Source organism: Thamnophis elegans, chromosome 9 (genome assembly GCF_009769535.1).
Source record: "Thamnophis elegans isolate rThaEle1 chromosome 9, rThaEle1.pri, whole genome shotgun sequence".
Taxonomy (NCBI): domain Eukaryota; kingdom Metazoa; phylum Chordata; class Lepidosauria; order Squamata; family Colubridae; genus Thamnophis; species Thamnophis elegans.
The window spans coordinates 20,090,476-20,112,808 of record NC_045549.1 but is presented as its reverse complement, the minus strand read 5'-3'; the positions used below and the strand labels follow the sequence as shown (position 1 = coordinate 20,112,808).

Sequence of the window (22,333 nt, the reverse complement as noted above, 5' to 3'; positions counted from 1 at the left end):
TCATTCATATGTTTCATTTTTGAAGAAATACAAACATTCTAGAATTTAGTGATATGCAACCTTGACTGTTAAACATAGAAACATGTTAAAGTTTGAAAGTTTTGCAAATTCAAACACTATCTCCATAGCTTTCACTGTTAGAGTTACATTGATATGTTAAGACATAGCTTCTCAGGAATGCTTAATAATGTGATGCTTTATAAAGTACTTCAAACTTCTCTTCCTTCCTCCTTCCTTCCTTCCTTCCTTCCTTCCTTCCTTCCTCCTTCCTTCCTTCCTTCCTTCTTCTTTCTTTCTTCTTCTTCCCTGGGGACAATTAGCCCTTCAGATTTTGTGAGGCCATTTTGACAGTCTATGAGATGGTTGCCTAGGCACAATAATGGTAAATTCTCTTGCAGTTTGCCATGCAACTGAAGCCTTGTTTGGGTTCATATATTCATATATTTTGGTTTGACAGTTGACTGAGGTCACATACAGCCCATGGTTTATAAACCAAAATAGCTATGTTCATGAATTATGCTAAGCCAAAAGCATTTCCCCCTACAAAACTCCACACTTATTTAGAATCAAATAGAAGCATATTACATGCCCTGTGTCAATTATCCATGGGTCATTTCCATTGTGAGAAAGTATTACAAATATTCAATTTAAAGTTGAACAGAAGGCAAGAAGTAGAGCTGAAACAAAACTACAAGATGTCATTTTAATTCAGTCCCAATCTAATCTGAAGTAGAATGATAGAGACCCTAAAACATGCTTTTTCAATATTTTGAACAGTTATTTTTAAAGTTGCTTTTTTATTACATAAATGACTTTGCTTGTTCAATTTTGAATAAGTATCTCCAGACCTATAATTGTTAATTATCCCCAGATGCCATCAATAACCCAGTGGGTACAATCACTCTTGCAGTTGGAGCATTATCAAGAAAGGATGCAGCCTTTGCTGACTTGACCAGTTTTAAAAATGTACTTGAATGAGAGTCTACTTGGAAGTGCAGGACTACAGACTATGTCAGTGATGGCGAACCTTTCAGCATGGAGTGCCAAACTGGAACGTGCATGCCGGAGTGCCAGAAACTGAAGACCAGCTGGTCTTCAGGTTTCCAGTGCTCCAGCATGTGCAAAGACCAACTGGCGCACCGGAAACCAAAACTGCACCTGGCAACAGCAAAGACCAACTGGCCAGTGCACATGCCCACAGGGACAGCACTGGGTGACACCTCTGGCACGTGTGCCATAGGTTCGCCATCACAGGACTAGATCATACTGGCTGGGAGCTAAAGTCCTCAAGTCCTAAAGTTGCCAAAGTTGGGGGCCAAAACGAGCAAAAATGGTCTGTTTTTCGCAAAAACAGGCCTGTTTTTTGTCAAAATAATTGCATGCATAGCCTTATGGAGGCTTATAGAGTGCTGCTTGGGACTGAGCCCTCCCCCCAAAATGGCCCGTTTTTTGCTCATTTCGCTCTCCTCAGCCCCAGGAGCTCTCTGAAAGCCTCCATAAGGGTATGCAAGGCCATTTGGTGAAGGGGGCGGAGCTTCAGGAGGCAAAAAATGCTGGTATTCGATGGATAAACGCACCCCGATTTTCAGCCTCTTTTTTGATAAAAAAAAGGGGTGTGTCTTATACTCTAAAAATATGGTAGTTGTGTTAAGCACTGCTAAAGTGGAACTAATCTTTAGATGACCCTAACTGTTATCTCCAACTCTTTCTGAGGGAAACTTTGAACATTCATATTTGGATGAAGTTTTTCCATGAATCATGATAGGTTAAGGCCTGTATAAATTACAGGCATTTGCCTGCTGTTTCTCAGTTCCAGTTTTGAGTCAATAAATGCTGTTGTATCTATGCTGGTCTGGTTCTTGCCTATTGAAGCCCACTACACAATACAGTGAATAAGCAATGTTAGCTTTAGCTTTTTAAGACTGTAAAATGCATAGCTGAGTATGAGGTAAACTGGGCAGTCATCCTGCTTGATTTTTCCAGGCATGACAATAAACTGGTAGATGAAAAGCAGCTGTTCATTTTACAATAGATATAAAATATTGAATTTTATTTTTGCTTTTTATAAGATTTTTCTTGCATGATTGATGGTTGTATTTTTAACCATTCTGCTGTGTTTAGAACATATTGAGATAATAATTTAAACAGGTTATAAACCTACTTGTTGCGATCGTCGCAATGTTAATTGGAATATGACTACTATAAGAGTCACATTATCAATTGATTTGTTAAAGCAGGACATATCTTTTTTCATGGAACTTGAAAAAAGAACTGTTTTAAAGAAGTACAGTGCTCACACCTGTGCAAGTGAGAATCTCTTCTTTCTCATGCTTTTGCTCACCACAAATAAAAAGGCATCCTTAAAATTTCAAGTAAATGGCAATAAAAATAATTCAATCCTTAAAAAAAAATAACAGTGAAGAGATTCTCTGTGCATTTAAAACAAAATTATGTATTTGCATATTTTGATGGAAGCTTTAGGCGCACTTAAAAAATTTCATCGGCTCCTTGCAACTGATGATAGTTATTTCAAATTATTATTTGTTATTATTAATAGTAATGTTTCTGTGATGTTGATTAATATACTAATAGAACTTAGCAGAAAGAGTTTAGAAATGATGAAAGCCTAAATGTTTTAATTTAATTAGAAATGATTAAATCTGAAATTAAACAGGTTCATCCTTGATAATAAATTAACACTTCAATTGGAATCAAGGCAAGAACGGTTCAATTAAGAAGTGCTGAATAAGGAAATACATTATGATCTTGCACTAAGAATATAAACATATATAATCATCTGTCGCTTTCTAAAACTCCTAATAAAGAAGTTGAAATGTAGCATAGAAAGAAATGAACATAGCAGTAAGTGAAGCCTAACTGCATTTAAGGCCTTTTTGCTTGAAATACAACCCTAGACCAGATTCATCGATTTTGTGGCCATATATAAGAATACTTATCTAAACTTAGCATATTCATATTATTAAATCTTCAAAGATCATCATCTGCTTTGTAGTTTATAGAGAGCAGCAAATAGCTCTCTCTTTAGTGCATGGAAAGGTACTTTCCCGTTTGCAAGATTCTGTTAATGTAACCTTACAATATAGATAGAGCTTTATCTGTATTCCTGGCTTGTGCTGTTTTTCTGACTATTCGTAAGGCTAACATCAGTCTGCCATTCTCATAAAAACCCTCCCATCCCTCTGTTTACTCTTCTGAAAACTAGAGAGAGTCCTTTCTGACTTGCTTTCATTACCCCTCCTCTTTCAGACTCCAATTTTGTTCATCAGGCCATTGTCTAGGCTGCAGCTCTCCTCTGGTCCCCAAAGTCATCCCCACATTCCATTCTGCTAACAACTAAATATAAAAGGGCTTGCCAAAGTGAGTATGCTGCCCAGAGATGTTATCCTGGTTCATATCACAATTCAAATGGAACAGCATGGATGTGCAGTTCCTGCACTGTATCCTTCCTAAACTTTAATTACAATATGCATGTTTTAAAATATCAGATGCTTTTTTTAAAAAAAAGCAGTTTTTCTGTTAATTGTAGCTTTTCTACACTAACATAATTTTGTGGTGCCCGTTTCATCTTATACTTTTCTTAATTATAGGCCGTCCCACCTCCGGTTCTTATGAGGTTCATAAATCTTTGAGAAATCACAGGGTAAGAGTGAATATATGCCTCCACGAACTGTGGTGGCTAGAAGAAGGCATGCGTCTTTTTCTCAGTGGAACGTTTAGGGAAGAAGCATTAAAGGCCGAGACCGAAATACAGGTAAGAACATTACGTAATTTTCAAACTGAACTATAACTACATACATTTTAATGATGATGTGTCATCTAAATATTCATCTGCCTGTTTACCATTTATTATTAACAGTTTTCATAAGATGTAATATTGGTTGTCTTGCTTCTTAGCTGGTTAAAGAAATGTAGGAAATTTTAATTCACCTCAGCAGAGGGTAACCCTTGGCCTAAATGTGCTGTATGGTGGAGGCTAAAGGACAAATACTGGGTTAGGCCTTGATGACATTAGGCCCAGATTAGAGACCATTCGGTAAATTTTTGTCACAACCTGTGGTTCTACAGTCCATATCCGTAAAAATGCAGACATGACCTGGATGCTGTGTATGGTCGTGTATGATGGTGTCATTGAGCCGAACCTAGGGGACCAATGCTATGAGGAAGAAGAAGATGACTAGTTAGGCCCTGAATGGAAGACTTTTTCAGATAATATAAGGGTTATAGCCTAGGTCAGGAAGTTAAACAATTAGTAACTTTTTATTGTTGCCAAGAAAAGTGTTTGAATATATCCACGCCGTAACTGGGACTTGACCTTGACTTGAATTTATAGAATTATAGAATTTTAAGAATGTGATTTAAGTAGTGGAATGTTGTCCCCCTCCTTTTTTAAATTTCCCTTTTGCTGATTGCTCAGTCTCACTGATGAACGTTACCTGATTGCACAATTAGACTTAGAATAACCTTATTGTCATTTTAAATGTACACTAATCAGCATACATTAAAATGAAATCTCGTTGCATACAGTCTCTTAAAAGGTCACTACCTCCAATATACACTACATAAACATGACAAAATAAATAATATAAAATTATGCATGTACTTGCATATATTATATGACACAGAGAAACAACACAGTCTCTTCCGGATCTATACATGTACATGGCAAGAAATCTTGCGAGTTAACCAGGTGGATGGCGTAGGGAACAAGCTATTACAGAATCTGGTCGTCTTACTAGAAAATACTTCAAAATCTCCTCCCAGAAGGGAGCAATAGAACAGACTGTGAAATGGTTGTGTGGGGCAGGGCTGGGTTCTGGCAGATCAGTACTGCTGGGTTCGCTCGTGAATATGCTGCACTTCACGAGGTGAATAAAAATTGTTCTGTTGTCATGCGCAGAAGGAAAAACCAAGAGGGAGAATCAGTTCGGGGGAGTGGCAGGCCTGGGTTGCTGCCATTTCCAGCAACCCAGGCTGCCAAACCACTACCGGTTTTGGGTGAACCGGTCTGAACCGGTAGAACCCACCCCTGGTGTGGGGTCTCTAACAATACTTTGAGCTCTAAGCACATTAGCACTTTATAAGCAGTATCCTGAATAATAGGAAGCAAGCTTCCTATTATCTTCTTGGCTGTTCTTACCACTACTATGGATCTTCTATCTGAGACACTCCTCCCGCCAAACCAAAAAAAAACATTTTCATGATATGAACAAAATTCATAAAATACTAACAACTGAACAGTTAAACCCCTTGCTATGTATATCTAATCTATTGGAACTCTAGCATTATCCTTTGTAAAACAACAAGACCAGGTTCATATATAACATGATAAATCCTAAAAGCTGATGAGGAATCCAAAACAGCTCTTGCAATGATAACATTGTCTCCTTACTTGGAATTTGTAGTTTCAGGTGATATTCGCTATACAATAAAGCCTCGCTATGACTTTGGTTTTGTTTTTGGGCTTGTCAGAATCGTGATATATCTACATTCATATTTGGCATGTGTATTCAAAGTTAATTAGTTAAGACATTTAAAATATTCTTAGCCTGTTTCAGAGATAAATTCAAAGTGATGTTCAGTAAGATATGAAACCACAAATAAATCACATATAAAACAAATATTAATAAACTATAATAAATAAAGGATGAAAACACAAAAAGGAGCTCCATTAAATTTTGACTCAGTTATCTATTAAAGTAAACTTCTTTGAAGGCAGTAATAATATGGCTGACAGGTATCTATTGGAAAAGAATAAATCACTAGGTATGCAAAATGCAAGTTAAAATTGTAAGTTCCATTTCATTTCATTTTTGCCTTGATTTTATTTAACTATTTATCTTTTCTATTAACTAATACTTCATTTAATGAATCAAATTATATAATTTTAGTTTGATTCTTAAGATCTAATTCAAGGGTTGATCACTGTTGATTTACAAGACAATAAGATTAATAAATTTTGATTCCAAAAACCGAAATTCACAAACTTTTCACAGAATAAAGTTGTTTCATTCTATTCAGCAGTCAGTAAAACGATAAGTAAAATATATACTATGAATTATCATCAGAATACAGAATAAGATAAGAATATTATCAGTTCTGGGATAAACTTTATCGATGGTTGGAATATAAAGGGAAAGGCCAAAATAGGCATGAGCCAAGATTCATAGAATGGAGACTAGAATTATGTATGAAATGATAAATGTGAGAATGTACAAGATGTACAAATCAACAGGGCTGGAAATAGGTTACTTTTTTTCTTTGGTATGGGTCAAATGGTAAAAAAACAGTGTGGCTACAATGTATAACTGAATATCTTAGTATGCATGACATAGATTCTGCCAGGAAGGTTTACACTGTGTCCACATTTTAATTTATGTTTAATAAAAAACTTTTTAAATTAGAATATAGAATAACAGAGTTGGAAGGGACCTTGGAGGTTGCAGGAAACCCTATATCATTAATTGGTATACCTATCAAGAGTTGAGTTTATGTCCATGGGGCTTGTATCACCATCACCACTAAGAATACTCAGAAACTGGAATCTAGTGCTAGTTTTGTCATATATTACAAGATGAGAAGTTTCTAAATATGAAGAGACATCAAATGCAGAAATGAGAACTATAGACACAATTTCTTTGTATATTATTCCATAATTTCATATATGGAAAATGATCCATTTGTTCAGCTTTTCCCCAGTAAAAGCCATGCAAATTGGAAATGATGGGAGTTAAAATGCAACACAATGCAATTTATGCCTTATGCTGAGCATTTGTTTTACAAAACCAACAGCCTTATCTTACCCATTGAAGTACTGCTGCATCTTCGGCTGTGCTGTTGTAGAAAAGTCTTTTTGAAGGTTAATTTTGCAACCTGCTCTAGGGGAAAAAAATATGCCAGATTGTTTAAGTAAATCATTGTAGAGAGCCTAATCTTTTACTCCAAGACATAAATCTACCACTTTGCATTGTTACATTAAAAAACACACACCTCTTAATGCATCAGTGGCACTCACTGTTCTGAGACTGAGGTGGTAGGATTCATTGTAGACACAGTTTGTCCCAACAAATGAAGGCCATTGGTACAATGGAACGATCTTGTGTTTCCTGAATGATATTTGGATATTTGTTGATATGAGATCCTTGTATATAAAAATAAAATTAAAATATAGCAATGGATCAGCAAATGTTCATTTTTATTTCAGTAAAATTACTGCCAATATAAAATACAAAGCTACTTTATGATTTTAAATACCATCTTAAAATATTCTACATTATTAAGAATAATATTTGCTTTAAATGTTGCTACTATATTGCTATTATGAAAGAATAGGTGTGTGTGTGTGTGTGTGTGAGAGAGAGAGAGAGAGAGATGCAGCCAACTCTGCTTTATCAGTTAACATTGTGTGTTTAGTCTCATCTATCATTATTTCTGTTACATTGTATTTGGTAGATATGAGCTTTGCTTAGTGCAATTTTTATGTGATTGATGTTTAACACTTAATTAGTAATACGTGAAACAATGTACAGCTATTCATTCATTGCGTTGATTCTAAGAGCTATCCTTTGAATCATTGCTAAAACTCATTATGTTTCGTGGCACATTCACACAGGAAATTACTTGAAGTAACAAATAAATTTTATTTCAAAATTAATTGGACAGATCACATAATGGTAGTTGTGTCCACTTTTTCTATGACTTTGTCCAGTCCCTTTTAATAATACAGTTACTGTGCTGTGAAAACTAATTAAATCTTCTCTTTAGTTTTTGGCTTGTAACATTGTATTCCAAAATAGCTGAAAGTATTTAAAGCTTGTAATCTGTACTCTTAGGCTGCATATGTAAAAGCACAAGGTGGCCTGGAAATAAGTTGCAGCAAACTTCTGTATTATTACTTGATATATTTAAGCCACCAATCCCACCTAACTAAGTAACAATCCAGTAAAAACAATATAGCTAAAGATAAAGGTTCTCTTTGCACGTACCGTATGTGCTAGTCATTCCTGACTCTAGGGACGGGTGCTCATTTCCGTTTCAAAGCCGAAGTACCAGTGCTGTCCAAAGACGTTTCCGTGTTCATGTGGCCAGCATGACTAAACGCCGAAGGCGCATGGAGCGCTGTTACCTTCCCACCAAAGGTAGTCCCTATTTTTCTGCTTGCATTTTTACATGCTTTCGAACTGCTAGGTTGGCAGAAGCTGGGACAAGAACGGGAACTCACTCTGTTACACGGCGCTAGGAATTTGAACCTCTGAACTGCTGACCTTTCTGATCGACAAGCTCAGCATCTTAGCCACTGAGCCATTGCGTCCCTTATATAAACATATGAAACATTAATAAAAGAAAAATAACCATTGTCAGTAACCAACATCCATCCTTGCGTCTAGCTTATAGCACCATTGTAAGAATTCTTCACCATCTCTGGATTTCCAAACACAGTGAAAGCCATGTCTTTAAGGGCCTTCTGAAAGCTTGGCATGGTCAGGGGCAATCTAAGTTCTAGGGGGATGCTATTCCAAAGGATGGGTGCAAGGGTAGAAAAGGCTCTCTTCCTGAGTCCCACCAGTGACACTTTTTCCACAGATGAGACCCATAATATATCTCGCCTGTTGGTCTGGCTGGGATGGTTAGATTTAACCAAGATTAAGTGGTCCCCCAAATTAACCTGGTCCTGTGCCTTATAGGACTTTATAGGTCAATACCAAAACCTTGAACTGAACCTAAAAATATACTGGCAACCAATGCAGCTCGTGTTGCTCAAGTGTAATGTGTTCTAATGAAAGAGTGCACATAATAGCATATAACCATCAAATATTGTGCCCACATGTGCTTCATATTGCTATTCCTCATAAGAAGATTACAGGCAGTGATCTTGTGTGGGTTTGAACTCCTAGAGATGAAGGGATCAGTCATCAAGGTCACAACCACAGTAGAGCCTTTTGAAGGATACTAAGTTTGCTAACTTCGGTTTCTAACCATTTTAGGAAATTGCTTATTTAACCATCTTAAAAGCTATTAGAGATATTTGGAACAACAAGTTAAAAAGCCACCTAGTGAGCTCATTTTTATTAACTATAAGTTTAAGAACTTGAAAAAATTAAAATAAAAGGCAAAAAACAAAGTAAGATTTTGAAGTAAGAATACAAAAGTCCAGACAAATTTGAAACATTGAAACTTTACAATAAGATTTTGGACCTTAGTATTTGGAACTTATATAAAATAAACAACATTTTGTAGAAAACAATTTTGTCCACTTTAAGTCAAAACAGAGATTAAAGATACAAAGCTTTTATGATGAGGCGAAGAGTTAAGAGATCAAATGCTATGATAATATTAAAGATTTTCAGAAGTAAAAGAAAGAAATATAAAGTTGATTTATTTGATCAAGGTTAAAATAAGACATGTTTTTATAAAATATTTATAAAATGGATTTTTGGGTGATACCAGGATTGAAAAGTTGGTATTTTACAGATTTCCTTACATATAAGGGATGCATATTGGAAGAAGAGAGATCTATTTATAATCTTAAAGAGTGAAGTGCTACTAAACTTGCTTAGACTTGTGAGGAAGACTGGAAATCACTTCTTTATATGTTTCCCCCCCCCTTTATCTCACTTTTTTCTTTCTTCCTTCTTTACAATCTTCTCTTTTTACTTTACTTTCTATCTTAGTTTACATTAGTTTTATTACTGTAATTAAAATATTCATTAAAAAAAATGGAAGTGCGACAGCAACATCCGAAAGAAGGAGTATGAGAAGCAGGAGAAGTACCAGGACCTGAAGGAGGAACTGGAGAGGGTGTGGAAAGTAAAGACCAAAGTGGTCCCTGTTGGACCACTTAGGGCATTGACTCTTAAGCTGGAACTATGAGTCCAGCGCAGTGGTGTGTTTCAATTTTTTTTACTATCTATTCTATTCTGTGGGTGTGGCCTATTTTGTGGGCATGGCTTGGTGGTCATGTGACTAGTTGGGAGTGACTTGGCAGTTGTGTGACCGGGTGGGCATGGCCAACTTGTAAAATGTGGTGAAACTCACTTAACAATGCTCTTGCTTAGCAACCAAAATTTTGGGCTCAATTATAATCATAAGTTCTCTCCCTTCCTTCCTTCTTTCCTTCCTTCCTTCCTTCCTTCCTTCCTTCCTTCCTTCCTTCCTTCCTTCCTGTGTCTGTTTTCTCCCTCTCTCTTTCCTTCCTTCCTTCCTTCCTTCCTTTTTCTTCTCTAGGTAGTGTATGTAGATAGCCGAATCTTCCACTCCTGTCCTTCCTCGGCTGTTGGAAGAAGCCTGCACACGCTTCCTTCTCTTTGACAATTGCCTGGTTTCTAATGGGGTGGGGAGAAATCCATGTGTTAGAGGGATGAGAAGGCTGAGCTTCTGCTAGGGACTGCCTTTCCTCCCTCTCTAATGCATGGATTTCTCTGCACCCCATTGGAAACCAGGCAGCTGTCAAAGAGAAGGAAGCATGCGCGGGTTTCTTCCAACAGCCGAGTCCTCTGCTCTTACAAAGGAAGTGGGTGGGCAGGGCAAACATGGTGCGGACAGATGGGGCAAGAGAGTGAGTGGTGACCGGGCAGGTGAGGGGAGCGAGCGGGGGGGGGCAGGCCAGGGGAAGGACCATACCAGTATGGGGCCTCTGGGGCCCCCGGTACACAAATGGATATCCAATTTCAGCCCCCCGTACGTGCTTCCCAGGGTGTACCGGTCGGAACCCACCTCTGGTCCAGCAGATCCCAAGAACAACACCAGAGTTTTCTGTCCAAAAGCTTGCAATAGTAGGAGCAACTAAGTTACTATGCAGAACTCTCAAATTACCAGGCCTCTTGTAGAGGATTGAGAAAGACATACCATCCCTAAGTGTCTGAAGGCATTAAAAAAAAAGATGGACATTTTGTTTATTTGTTCTTTGGGTTTTTTTAATGTCTCTTACTTGTGCAGCAGTGTCTTGTGTTGTATTCCATTATACTCAGATGGATATTAAAGTAATAATTATTAGATGTAATATAATATGGGGAATTGCTGGTGGGGAATGGAGTTCCATTTGAATTGAGCAGCATTATATCATAGCTAATATGATTACAAAAAAATATGTTATCGACAACGGTTCCACCACAAAATCGCGGAGGACAAAATCGCGCTCGACGAAAGCGCGCATTTGACGTCATCACAGCGTGACGAAAACATCGCGCTGTGATCGAAAAATGTAAAAATAAAGCTAAAACCTTACCCTAACCCCCCCAAACCTAACCCTAAACCTAACCCTAAACCTAACCCTTAACCTAACCCTAAATCTAACCCTAAACCTAACCGTTAACGTAACGAAAAACCTAACGCTAACCCTTAACCTAACGCTAAACCTAACGCTAACGCTCTAAACCTGACCCTAACCCTTAACCTAACCCTAACCTAACCCTTAACCTAACCCTTACCTTTATGTGATCGGCTTGCGTTAATTTTAATTTTATTTCAATTTTAATTTTTTTCATCGCGCTGTGATGATGTCCCCATGCGCGCTTTCGTCGAGCGCGATTTTGTCCTCCGCGCTTTTGACGGGTCACGATCGACAACTTCATTGATAACTTCATACACATTCTCAAACAGTAGCTTTTGCACTAGTTCTCAAAACATTTCCTGGTTTTGGTCTATGCTTGTAATAAGTAGTCAGTATTTTAATGTCTTGTGCCATGAAAATATGATATTGTTGGATTTTCTCCTTTCCTAAAACTTGGACCTTAGCATCCTGTCTCTCCTACCACCATAGATGGTGGTTTTCTAATTTCTGATTCTGCAGAATCTGAGCCCATGAGCATGCCGTAGAATAGAATGATGCAGGATGACAGACTAAAAGTCTGGATTATTTTTCCTGGGAGAAGTGCAATGATATTTAAGTTGACTTCTCTTCTTCTAAAGCAAATTTTGAGGATGCTGTGAAGTTCTTGCATGAAGGGATTTTACAACAGGGGTGGGATTCTACCGGTTCTGACTGGTTCGGGCAAACCAGTAGCTCCGACGATCAGCTGGGAGTGAACCGGTTCGCTCTGACTTTCAGCTGGGCCTGCCTGCCCACCCCAGAGGGATTGCCACGTCTCAGCTGTTGTGCACTGGGGCTACAGTAGAAGGTAACTTTTCAAATGCACTGTGCACACGTGGAACACGAAGTGTGCACTCAGCGAACCGGTTGTTACACCAGTTGAATCCCACCACTATTTGACAACTATTGTTCACTAAAATGCTAATCTTGCCTGGATATGAGAGAGCTCGTCAAATTCAGAATAAAATGTCCTATAATCCATTGAACAGAGGTTTTTGTTTGTTTTGGTTATGTTTCAGATAATAATTCCCTGGTTATTTGTAATAAGTATGCCTTTCTCTTTTGCACTGCATTTTGTTGGAAATGAAATATTATCTAAGGGACCTCTACAATGGATCTCAGTGCTTCCCTTGACTACTGTATCATATCTCTTAAAATCATAAGTGGAGGCTTGAAGATCTCAGATACTTGTTAGTTGGAGTAGCAGGATCTGAAGGCTCCCGAGGTATTCAAATTGGTCTGTGTAGACACAACTGCCAGGGAAAGCAATTATAGCTTGTTCCAAGTGAACATTTGAAAACATTGGCACAGTGCTTTATGCAGTCTTTTTTTTAACCTTTCTTTTAGCATGGAAGAAGTGTGCTAGAGATGTTTTAAAATGTGTGCGAATCTCTTGAGGAAAAGCAACAAACCGCTTAATATTTTGGACTACAGTAGTATTAATGAAGAACTCCTGTCACCTGCCTTGTTTAAATGCTCCTGAACCACATTTAATATGAGTACAGATGCCCATTTCTCTTCCTCTCATGAGAGAACTTTCAAATATTAATACAGTGTGGAAATAATAAAAAACAGAGAAATAGGAATATCAGATGCAGAGTAGGAGTATGCTATATAAGAATTCTTTTTTCCTTTAATGCATATAGATTAAGTTAGTAATAAGAGTTGCTTTTTTCCAAGCTTTCCGTACATGATGCATTTTTTTTAATTGAATTATTCAGAGCAACGGACTCTCTTAATACAAAAATTTCAATGTAAATTGAGATTTACAATGTTCCTCAATTTTTTCATTGTTCATTCCTTTTTAGTGAAATTCTAGATAACCTTCAAATTCATTTTAATTACCTTACACTTAAAATTACTATGATTATAGTTGAGAGTGTTAAGATAGGCATATAATCAGAATATTAAAATAGCTCTAGATCAGGGGTATCAAACTTGTGGCTTGAGGGAGGATATGTCACATGTTGGTCACGCCCATGCCTGTTTTAGCGAAGGGGGGAAAAGTTGTGATACATCATGTGACAATGTGACGACACAAGTTTGACACCCCTGCCCTAGATCATTTCTATCCTCCACCTAACCAGCATCCTCTAATCTGCTACTCTTGCATCTACTGTAAAATAGTAGACTAGATGTTTTTGTGATGTTTTCAGAAGGGCCATGATACGTCTTCAGCAATCATCACATGGAGATAATATGGTTTCTGTAGGAGAGTTTCCTTAGCTATTATAGTTAGCAGGTAGATTTGACTTGTTCCCAAAGGGAATAATTGACCACATGACATTTAATTAATGCATGCTTTAATTCTCATAAATTCTCTTCCAAAACAATAGACAATAAATTAGAATGAAATTTAGATAGTCATCCTGGTATATAAGCTGTGCTTCTAGTACACATTTGAAATGTTTGCTGAAAACATTGGTCTTTTCATCAGAAAAAAATGAAAGATTCTATATCTTGAAGTTCTTTTTACTGTTTAGTTGTCTATGGAACTGATTTCCTGATAGGAGAGAATCAACCACCATTAACTTTCCATTGTATGGCATTTTATGTTTTTCCTTTCATGAGCTCAGTAATTTTGCATAATTGGACTAATATTTGTTCTTTCTGATGTTTTTTGTGAACTTGGCAAAACCTTTCAAGGAAAAATAAGAAATTTTACTTATGTTCAGCTATGTATATAAGACCATTGAGGTGCATGAAATCCGACAAAGAACAAATTGCAACCTAACATTTTTACATATACGGTAGATAGTATTAGCAAAGGCCCACGGAGACAATCATATTCAGGCTCAGCTACAGAAAAAATTGAGGACTTTACAGTTGGGTAATTACCATCCAAGAAAGATGGGCATTGAGGAACGATTGAATTAAGTAAGAGTATTTAGAAGCAGCAAATTATAATCGTAATTACCAAAGGTGAAGGCCATTTAAGAAAATACATTGATCTATAAGAAGTATTTAATATTTAAAAGCAGAGAAATGAAGTTATAATGTCAAACATGTCTCTTCCGTTGTTCTCATCAAATGATTGGTAATATACTTGCCCTGATTCTGAATAGTATTGTGAATGTATGTAACTGTAAATGTCTGGGTCTTGGGATATTTGTGGTTGTTTCACATATGGCATTGCTTCCATGGATGAAGCTTCCTATGCATACCATTCTAAGTTTATACTTATAGCTTCCAATACAGACAAGGACAGGTTGATAACTTGCTGGTGCATGGAAATATGATTGTTTAAACAATTATTATAAATAATACAATCCTATATCTAAGTATCTATGTGATCCGCTATAGCCCACTGTAACAACATTGCCAAAAAGACACTAAGAGTTGTTAACCTAACCCTGTGTAGCTTCTTCTCTGGTAACACTGTATCACTAAGCAGAGCATACAAAATATTTGCTAGACCAATTCTTGAATACAGCACATCTGTTTGGAACCCGCACTGCATATCAGAAATTAATACAATTGAACGAGTCCAGAGATATTTCACGAGAAGAGTCCTCAACTCCACTGCTCACAACTGAATACCTTATGCTACCAGACTTGAAATTTGGGCCTAGACAACTTAGAACTACACAGCTTTCAGTCTGACCTAAGATAAAATTATCTATTACAATGTTCTACCTGTCATTGACTACTTCAGCTTCAACCATAACAATACACGAGCACACAATAGCTGCAAATTTAAAGTAAACTGTACCAAACTCGATTGCAGAAAATACGACTTCAGCAACAGAATGGTCAATGCCTGGAATGCATTACTTAACTCAGTGGTTTCTTCACCAAACCTCCACAACTTTAATCTTAGACTGTCTGCAGTTGACCTCACTCCATTCCTAAGAGGTCTGTAAGGGGCGTGCATAAGCGCACCAATGTGCCGACTGTCCCTGTACTAACAACTTCATTCGTATCCATTTCATGTATCATAATCTTGTATCTACTTATATCTATTATCTTATACATGCTAGACAAAAATAAATAAATAAATAAAAATATATTTCACCATCTGAATTTATAATATTTGGAAGAGGAGGTACCACATATACAGAGGTTATTTATAGAATACAATCATATAAACCTTTCTAATTTTATCAATTTATTGTCCACAGGTGTTTGGCATAGAATACATGGAGATTTCCTTTATTCTTTCCTAAAGCACCAATCTCCTGAGGTGTTTTCAGTTAAAGGAGAAGGATTTGTTCAAAGTTGTCCAGAATTTTCATAGCTGAGTGTTAGTCCTAGCGCAACATTTTAATTAATACAGCATTTTTCGTGTCAAGGAAGAGTTATAAGGCAACTATAGTGCAATATATGGTGCTCATATTAGAGTTTTTGGTCAGTCAAACTTGCTTTGGTTAACGTGATGCTATCCTGCAAAAATCTCAATAGATATTCAAGAAAGGTTAGAACTCATTATGCTGTTTGGGGTCTTTTTGGTATCCCTTAAATTTTCTTTTCCTAAAGATTTTTTTTTGTAGTTCTGCAACATCTGTGTTTCCTTGAGTATGCTGAAACATCCCCCTTTCTCAGTATGTAATAGAGGTGGGTTTCAAATCCCGGCACTACCAGTTCGCTTGTGCTTGCATGCATGGTTGCGCATGACACTTCTGTGCATGCACAGTGTCCGGGCAGGTATAGGCAGATCCTTCTGCCACTACCACTACCAGTTCGACCGATCCGAGCCAAACCGGGAGTAACCAACCTCTGGTATGTAATGCTATAAGTAATGGCAACATGTCTCTAATAATTCAATATCTGAGTCTGCTACTATAGCATGAATGTTATTTTGGTAAAATAACCAGGCTTTTTGTGGAATTTAGTTGTGTTTATCTTTAAACTATGGAATAATAGTTTTCTCCTGCTGCTCTTATACAAGTTTACCTATCAAAATACAGTACGTGCTATATCAATTTCAGTTTTTCTTTGATGTTCTTTTCTTGAAACATTTACTGTTACAGATAGTCCTTTTCTATAACCATTGGCAATTTGTTGTTTTTATGCAACCTGATAAAAATAATACATTTTGTTCAAAGTTATCTTACCAAAGAGATCAAAATACATTTTCACTAGTGGTCCAAACAAGGAACAGAGTGGAAGGTGTAGCTGTATTAATAATTAGCAGATTTTAGAATTCTCTGTACCAGGGAAAAGAAGGGGGCATTCTGTGTTGGAATTTTAAATGAAACATCAAAGCTAGTGAAACAAAGAACCCAAGAATACTTCTGAAACATAAAGATCCACTATTCAATTAGACTGTTCGCAATATGAACTTAATAAAACAAACTGAAGAAGAAAACAAATTTTCCTATGAATAAAATCTTACAGTTTTAGAATTTTATGCATTCTAATAAGTTTCTACACTTGTAAAATTTGAATATGATATTATAATTTTACAGTAATGCACAGCTTCTGATTTTTTTTAATCTGCAGAAAGATATCTTATGAATTCTTAGAGTAATATATTGTCTTCTTGTCATATATGATCCACAGTGTGGAAAGATCTCTGTTTTTTAATGTGGTATATTGGAATGGTCAATTGTTCATGACAGAAAATGAACTTTAGGACATTGGAAAATAGCTAGCTTTTGTCCTAATTTCCACATATTCGCTACTCAATGATTTTATTCCTTCAAAGTTGATGATCAAAACAGAATTCACACTTTTGGGACTGAGGTATTCTGAACCAGACATGTGGATCTGAAAGATTAATATCACCATTTTCTATGATACAGAAATTATTTTATGATGATGATCTCACCTTTTAAATATATAATTCAAGGCAGTGAATGTGTTTAAGACTTTCATTCTAGTGTAGGATGCATATGTGTGATCTCACACAATACTAAGTTTTAAAAGAGGTTTCATTAATGTTTTCCAATGATTACTTATTCCTCCTTTTATGCATCTTCCCTCACACTAATAATGATAGGTTATTTGCATATAAATAACCAGTATTTGCTGAAGCAAAGATCTAATGTTTTTTTTCTGTTCCATGGCTATTGTTAAATAAGTGGCGATATTGCAGTGATCAGCAGTATACATTGTAATAATTTTTTTGGTCAAGTTGTTTGGAGTTCATCAAAGGTCTTTGAGAGTTTTTAACACTACACAGGGTTTAAATCTCAGTTAATAGAACCATGAAAATATCTCTTTTGGTTCCTATGGAGGTGTTTTTATACTAATCTTGATAGGAAAAAAATGTTGATTATGACTCTCGGGGAATCTGTTCTTAATTAGTTTTTTCCCCCCTCTTTTCCCTCCTGTGTTGCTTTGCATTCTAGTATCATGTTAGGATTTTCAGAATTTGAATGTCAAAAATATTGTGAGAATATTCATTAATTAATGTAGAGAAATAAGTCTGCTCATGCAGCAAGGTCTTCTTGTCACAATTTGTGCAGCGGAAAAATCAGTCTTAGGAGACAGTGAAATAATTAGTATGAAGCTTATAATCAAAATAGGACTTTAACTTTTTTTTTTCTGAATTGAACCTCAAACATTCTAATTTTGTGTGAGGAAAAAATGTTTCACCATTGACAGATCGATAGAACAACATAATAAGCTAGTTCCTCTTTTGTGCAAATTTCCTCCTTCCCTTTCTGATAAGCTTCATGTCCTCATAAGCATGCATTTGCATTTTCACTCACAAAATTGTGCTTGAATGAATGATGAGAGGGAAACTTTGATGATGTTTCTTATTTAGGAATTTGTTTTATGTTTCAAATATACAGCTTTGGGGCAAACAGAGTGACGACAAACTCTCTTGATGAATTCCAAGTCTCATTCCCTTTCTGCAAATGATAGATAATGGTGTAGCTGAACATTAATTTCATAGACTATTAAAAGTTATTATTATAATATAAAATAATAATTATCGCCTCATTGGTATGTATGAACATATGCGTACATTCTTCTGACCAGTAGATGTCAGTCATTGTAAAGTGAATGAAGTTTCAGCTTTCATGGGAAATATTAACAATCACCACATGAATGAAATCACTTGAGTTAAAGTTTTTGAAAACTCTGGCACTGCTCTTGGATTTTGTATTTATGTTCATACGTACATTATATTCTACTTTATAGAGGAACTTTTATTTAATTACTCACTAGATATATTTTTATACCATACAATTACAAAGAATCCTGGAAATTTTCAAGGACAGTATATGCCCCAGAACATAAATACCAGTAAAAATGAACATCCTACTAACCTAAAACAAATAGCCTCAAAAAAATTCCAGCAAAGATAAAAGTCAGTGCATGTGCTTGCTTTTTAGAATAGAATTGTTTGTACAGCTTTACATAAAACAAGAAGGCAGGGGGGCAGAAGAACCTAAGTGGTAAGGGGCTGTCATTGAGGATGTCTGCCACGAGACCCACAATGCTTTAACTTCATGGTTGGAGAGCCAAACTATCACTTTTTGAGATGATAACTGAAGGCAGGTGGGTTTTAGATAGAGAAGACAGGCCTGAGATTAAGTGGACGCTGAACCATGCAGGATTTTATTATGGTTAACCTGTAAGTCATGATAGTCGTAAAGCAGGTCACCAACTGCCTGCACCCAATTTTACAACCCTTTCCAAAGCGATTATTAAGAGAACATGGCGGTCATTAAACAAATGTGGCTGTCTTTAAGCAAATGAATTGTTTGATATGGGGTGGTCTTTGCCAGAAACTGGAAGTAAACTCTGGTTTCTAGGAAAACTGTCATAAAACATGATTATATGATAACCAGGGTGCTGCAAATTGCTGTACATGTGGCTGGTTGCCGAGCATCCAAAATGTCATGTGGCCACAAGGTGATGACATTGAAACTTTGGGTCATAAGTAGTTTGGGGGGGGGGGGGCGTCCATCGTAACTTTGAAAAGTCACTGACTCACCATTCAAGGACTACCTGTACCATTAGTTTGTATTAGTGTCAACCAATACAATACAGCCAACCAAACTCAGTGTCAACCAATACAATACAGCCAACCAAACTCAGTGTCAACCAATACAATACAGCCAACCAAACTCAGTGTCAACCAATACAGTGTTTGTAGCACTGTTGCTAAAACAGCCCATCCCGAAAGGAGCTAGGATACTTCATTGAGCTAGCTACAGTTTTCAGATCTTCAAGGGGAAATGTAGGTCCCTGACTTAGAAGTTCTTCAATTATTTTCTAAGGCACTTTCTTCAAATATATAAAATATTTTTGCAAAAGATTATCTTGCTTTCTAGAGAAATCACTATGGAAGAGGTATGGCATTCTGAAATATTGGAGTTGAAACAGATTTCTTACCATTATACTTTAGGAATGGATTTTCAAAAGTTTATACGAACCTTTAAAGATGGGGTTTATGTTTGTTTATTTTTTTCAATCTTTTATATTATATTTTTGTCCATTTTTATAAGCTACTATTTGGACTGAGTAATATAAGGGTGTCAGACTTGATTTCATTGAGGGCTGCATCAGGATTGTATTTGACCTTGAGAGGGTGGTGGGGCGTGGCCAGCTCGACATTCATGTCGGGGCACCTGTGATGGCCCGAGCACTCTGCTAGAGAAAATGGGCTCCTGAGCTCTGTTTTCAACTGCGAACGGCTTCCTGCATCCCTCTGTCAGCAAAAATGGAGCTCGGGAGGGCCACACATGGTTTTCACTGGCAGAGGCACCGCAGATTGGTCCTTTGCTGTTTCTAGGGCAGCCCCATGGGCCAGATCTAAGCACCCTGGGGGTTCTAAGCACCCTATTTCTTTTTAAATATTCCATAACTAGAAATGTGTGAGCAGTGCTAGATGACCATGGCTATGTCACAAACTAAACTACCATTCTATAAATATAGAAGTTGTGCTGTAGAAAGATATCTGAGATTGTTTTTGCCTATTAAACATGTGTCTCTATAAAGAAGAACCATTATGTATGGGAGTCTTCAAGATGCTCAGAATTACAATGGTTATTCATTAATAATAGTGTGAATGCGGGAATGGTCTAGGACTACTCAATAAGTAAATGAATAAATAAATGGCTGTGTTTATTTTTATCATGCTGATTGTACCCAGTAAAGAGTAACTCCAAAGTTCTATGAAATTTCTGAAATGATATTAAAATAGTATTCTAGTAAAATTAAAATGATCAGTTTTACTGAAAGAGCTGATAACATTAATAACATATTTTTTATCATATCTCTAAGCACTATTTTTCTTTCTGGAACTTTATTGAAAATTGGCTTAAAATGAATATAGAAACAGTAATGTTTATTTTTTTTTATGCCACTAGATGTCCATATTTAATAAGAATTGTATTTCCACTGTTCTGTTAACCAAAACTGCAATCAGCTATTATATTGAGTGGTCCTTACAGAAACATAATTATATTCTTTATCTCACAACAAAAGTTACAGGATAAAAAGTGCAAATAAAGGGGAATACTATAGGTAATAATGTTGTATTATTGGATTTGGATTATAAACAACAATAGGAACAGTAACATTGAAGGACAAAGTAGGGGCAGGTTCTAGGAACAAAGAGTCATAAATTAGGGTCAAAGCCATAGTAGAGTATGAGATCATGGAGCAATAATATAGAATAAAGAATAATCAAAGACACAAAAATGCCTTGTTGCTTGAACAAAACCGAGCTAAAAAAAATGAGCAACTTATTCTGTCTTGTCTAACACAAAGGTCTCTAACCCCTGTCCTTGGATTGGCACCAGTTTGCAGCATGCCAAAAACTGCCCTGCGCAAACAAGCAAAGCCCGATCCATGGGATGCAGGCAGCACATGAAACCATGTCCCCTCTGGTCTGCGGAAAAAATCTCCACGGAATCAGTTCCTGGTGCCCAAAGGGTTGGGGACTACTGGTCTAACAAGTCTAGTCAGTTTTTTCAACATTTGAAGTTACTTCACTGGAAACTATGTATTGTATTATTTTACCCTATATGAGCAAGCACACTTGGATCTAGCAGCAAAGTCAGTTATAAATTAACCGAATCCTCAAGGTTAAATCCTGCGCTACATTTGCTTCCATATATCCTGATTAATGAAGACTGCACCCAAGTAATGTTGCTTGCTCAGCAGAGATATATCTTGTTTATGTCTCATGTTTATCCCTGGTTTACCATGAGACTGAACTATATGAAGCTAAGTGCTGACAACCAATGATCTCTGTTTGTTTTGATAAACAGAGGCAACACCTAGAAAGTGCTTTTAAAAATGAGGTAGCAGTTTCAGCACATTAAAGCAAGCACCCTGACAAATAAATTGTGCAGAGAGTGACAAAGATGACACAGGTGGGTGTTGCCTTGAAAGTAACTTTGAATATATTATAGTACTTTTCAATGTCATATGATTTTCTCTTGGATACAGTTCTTAAAGTTCTAGAAATATTAACCGATTGGGACATATAATTCATTTAAATGTAGTTCAGATACTATGCTTCCAAACATATACTAGTAGCTAACATCTCTTTGATTTTTTAATTTGTTTTGAGACACACACTCTAAAATACCCTCCCCCCACTCCAAATAATAGTATTGTAACATTGATGTATTCTAATTCTGCTACATGGCTGTTTGAAGTCATGTTACCTATTTGTTAGTCAACTCTTTTTTTATTATTTGCTGAACTAGTGTCAGCCCTTCAAGATAGGTTAGATCAGATTACAACATTACTTTATTGTTGTAGGGCCGTGATGACAAACCTATGGCACACGTTCCACAGGTGGGATGCGGAGCTATTTCTGCGGGCACGCGAGCCGTCGCTCAGGTCGGCCTCCTGCTGGCCAGCTGATTCTCCGCTGGGAGATGCACACACGTGGGGGGGGGATGCGGTGCCCCCGTGCTCTGTTTTTGGTTCCAGGAGGCTTCGCCACCCCCACCCCCTGATTTGGTGCTAACAGGCCTCCCTGAAGCCTCCTGGGACCAAAAATGGGTGGAGGGAACCCGGGGGTGTTGCACACGAGGGGCGGGACCTGCATGGAGAGGCATTGCATTAAGGGTGTCGGCCTGTGCGCTTGCG

General features: G+C 36.9%; 1 protein-coding gene across 1 annotated transcript in view; it reads left to right on the top strand.

The window, feature by feature from the left end:
- STPG2 (sperm tail PG-rich repeat containing 2) overlaps window positions 1–22,333 on the top strand; it is a 190,559-nt gene that overhangs the window by 77,651 nt on the left and 90,575 nt on the right. Inside the window, 5 exon segments of the mRNA XM_032224340.1 lie at window positions 3,609–3,644; window positions 3,647–3,717; window positions 3,719–3,772; window positions 9,742–9,825; window positions 15,817–15,880. Coding sequence (XP_032080231.1) covers window positions 3,609–3,644; window positions 3,647–3,717; window positions 3,719–3,772; window positions 9,742–9,825; window positions 15,817–15,880 — 309 coding nt within the window.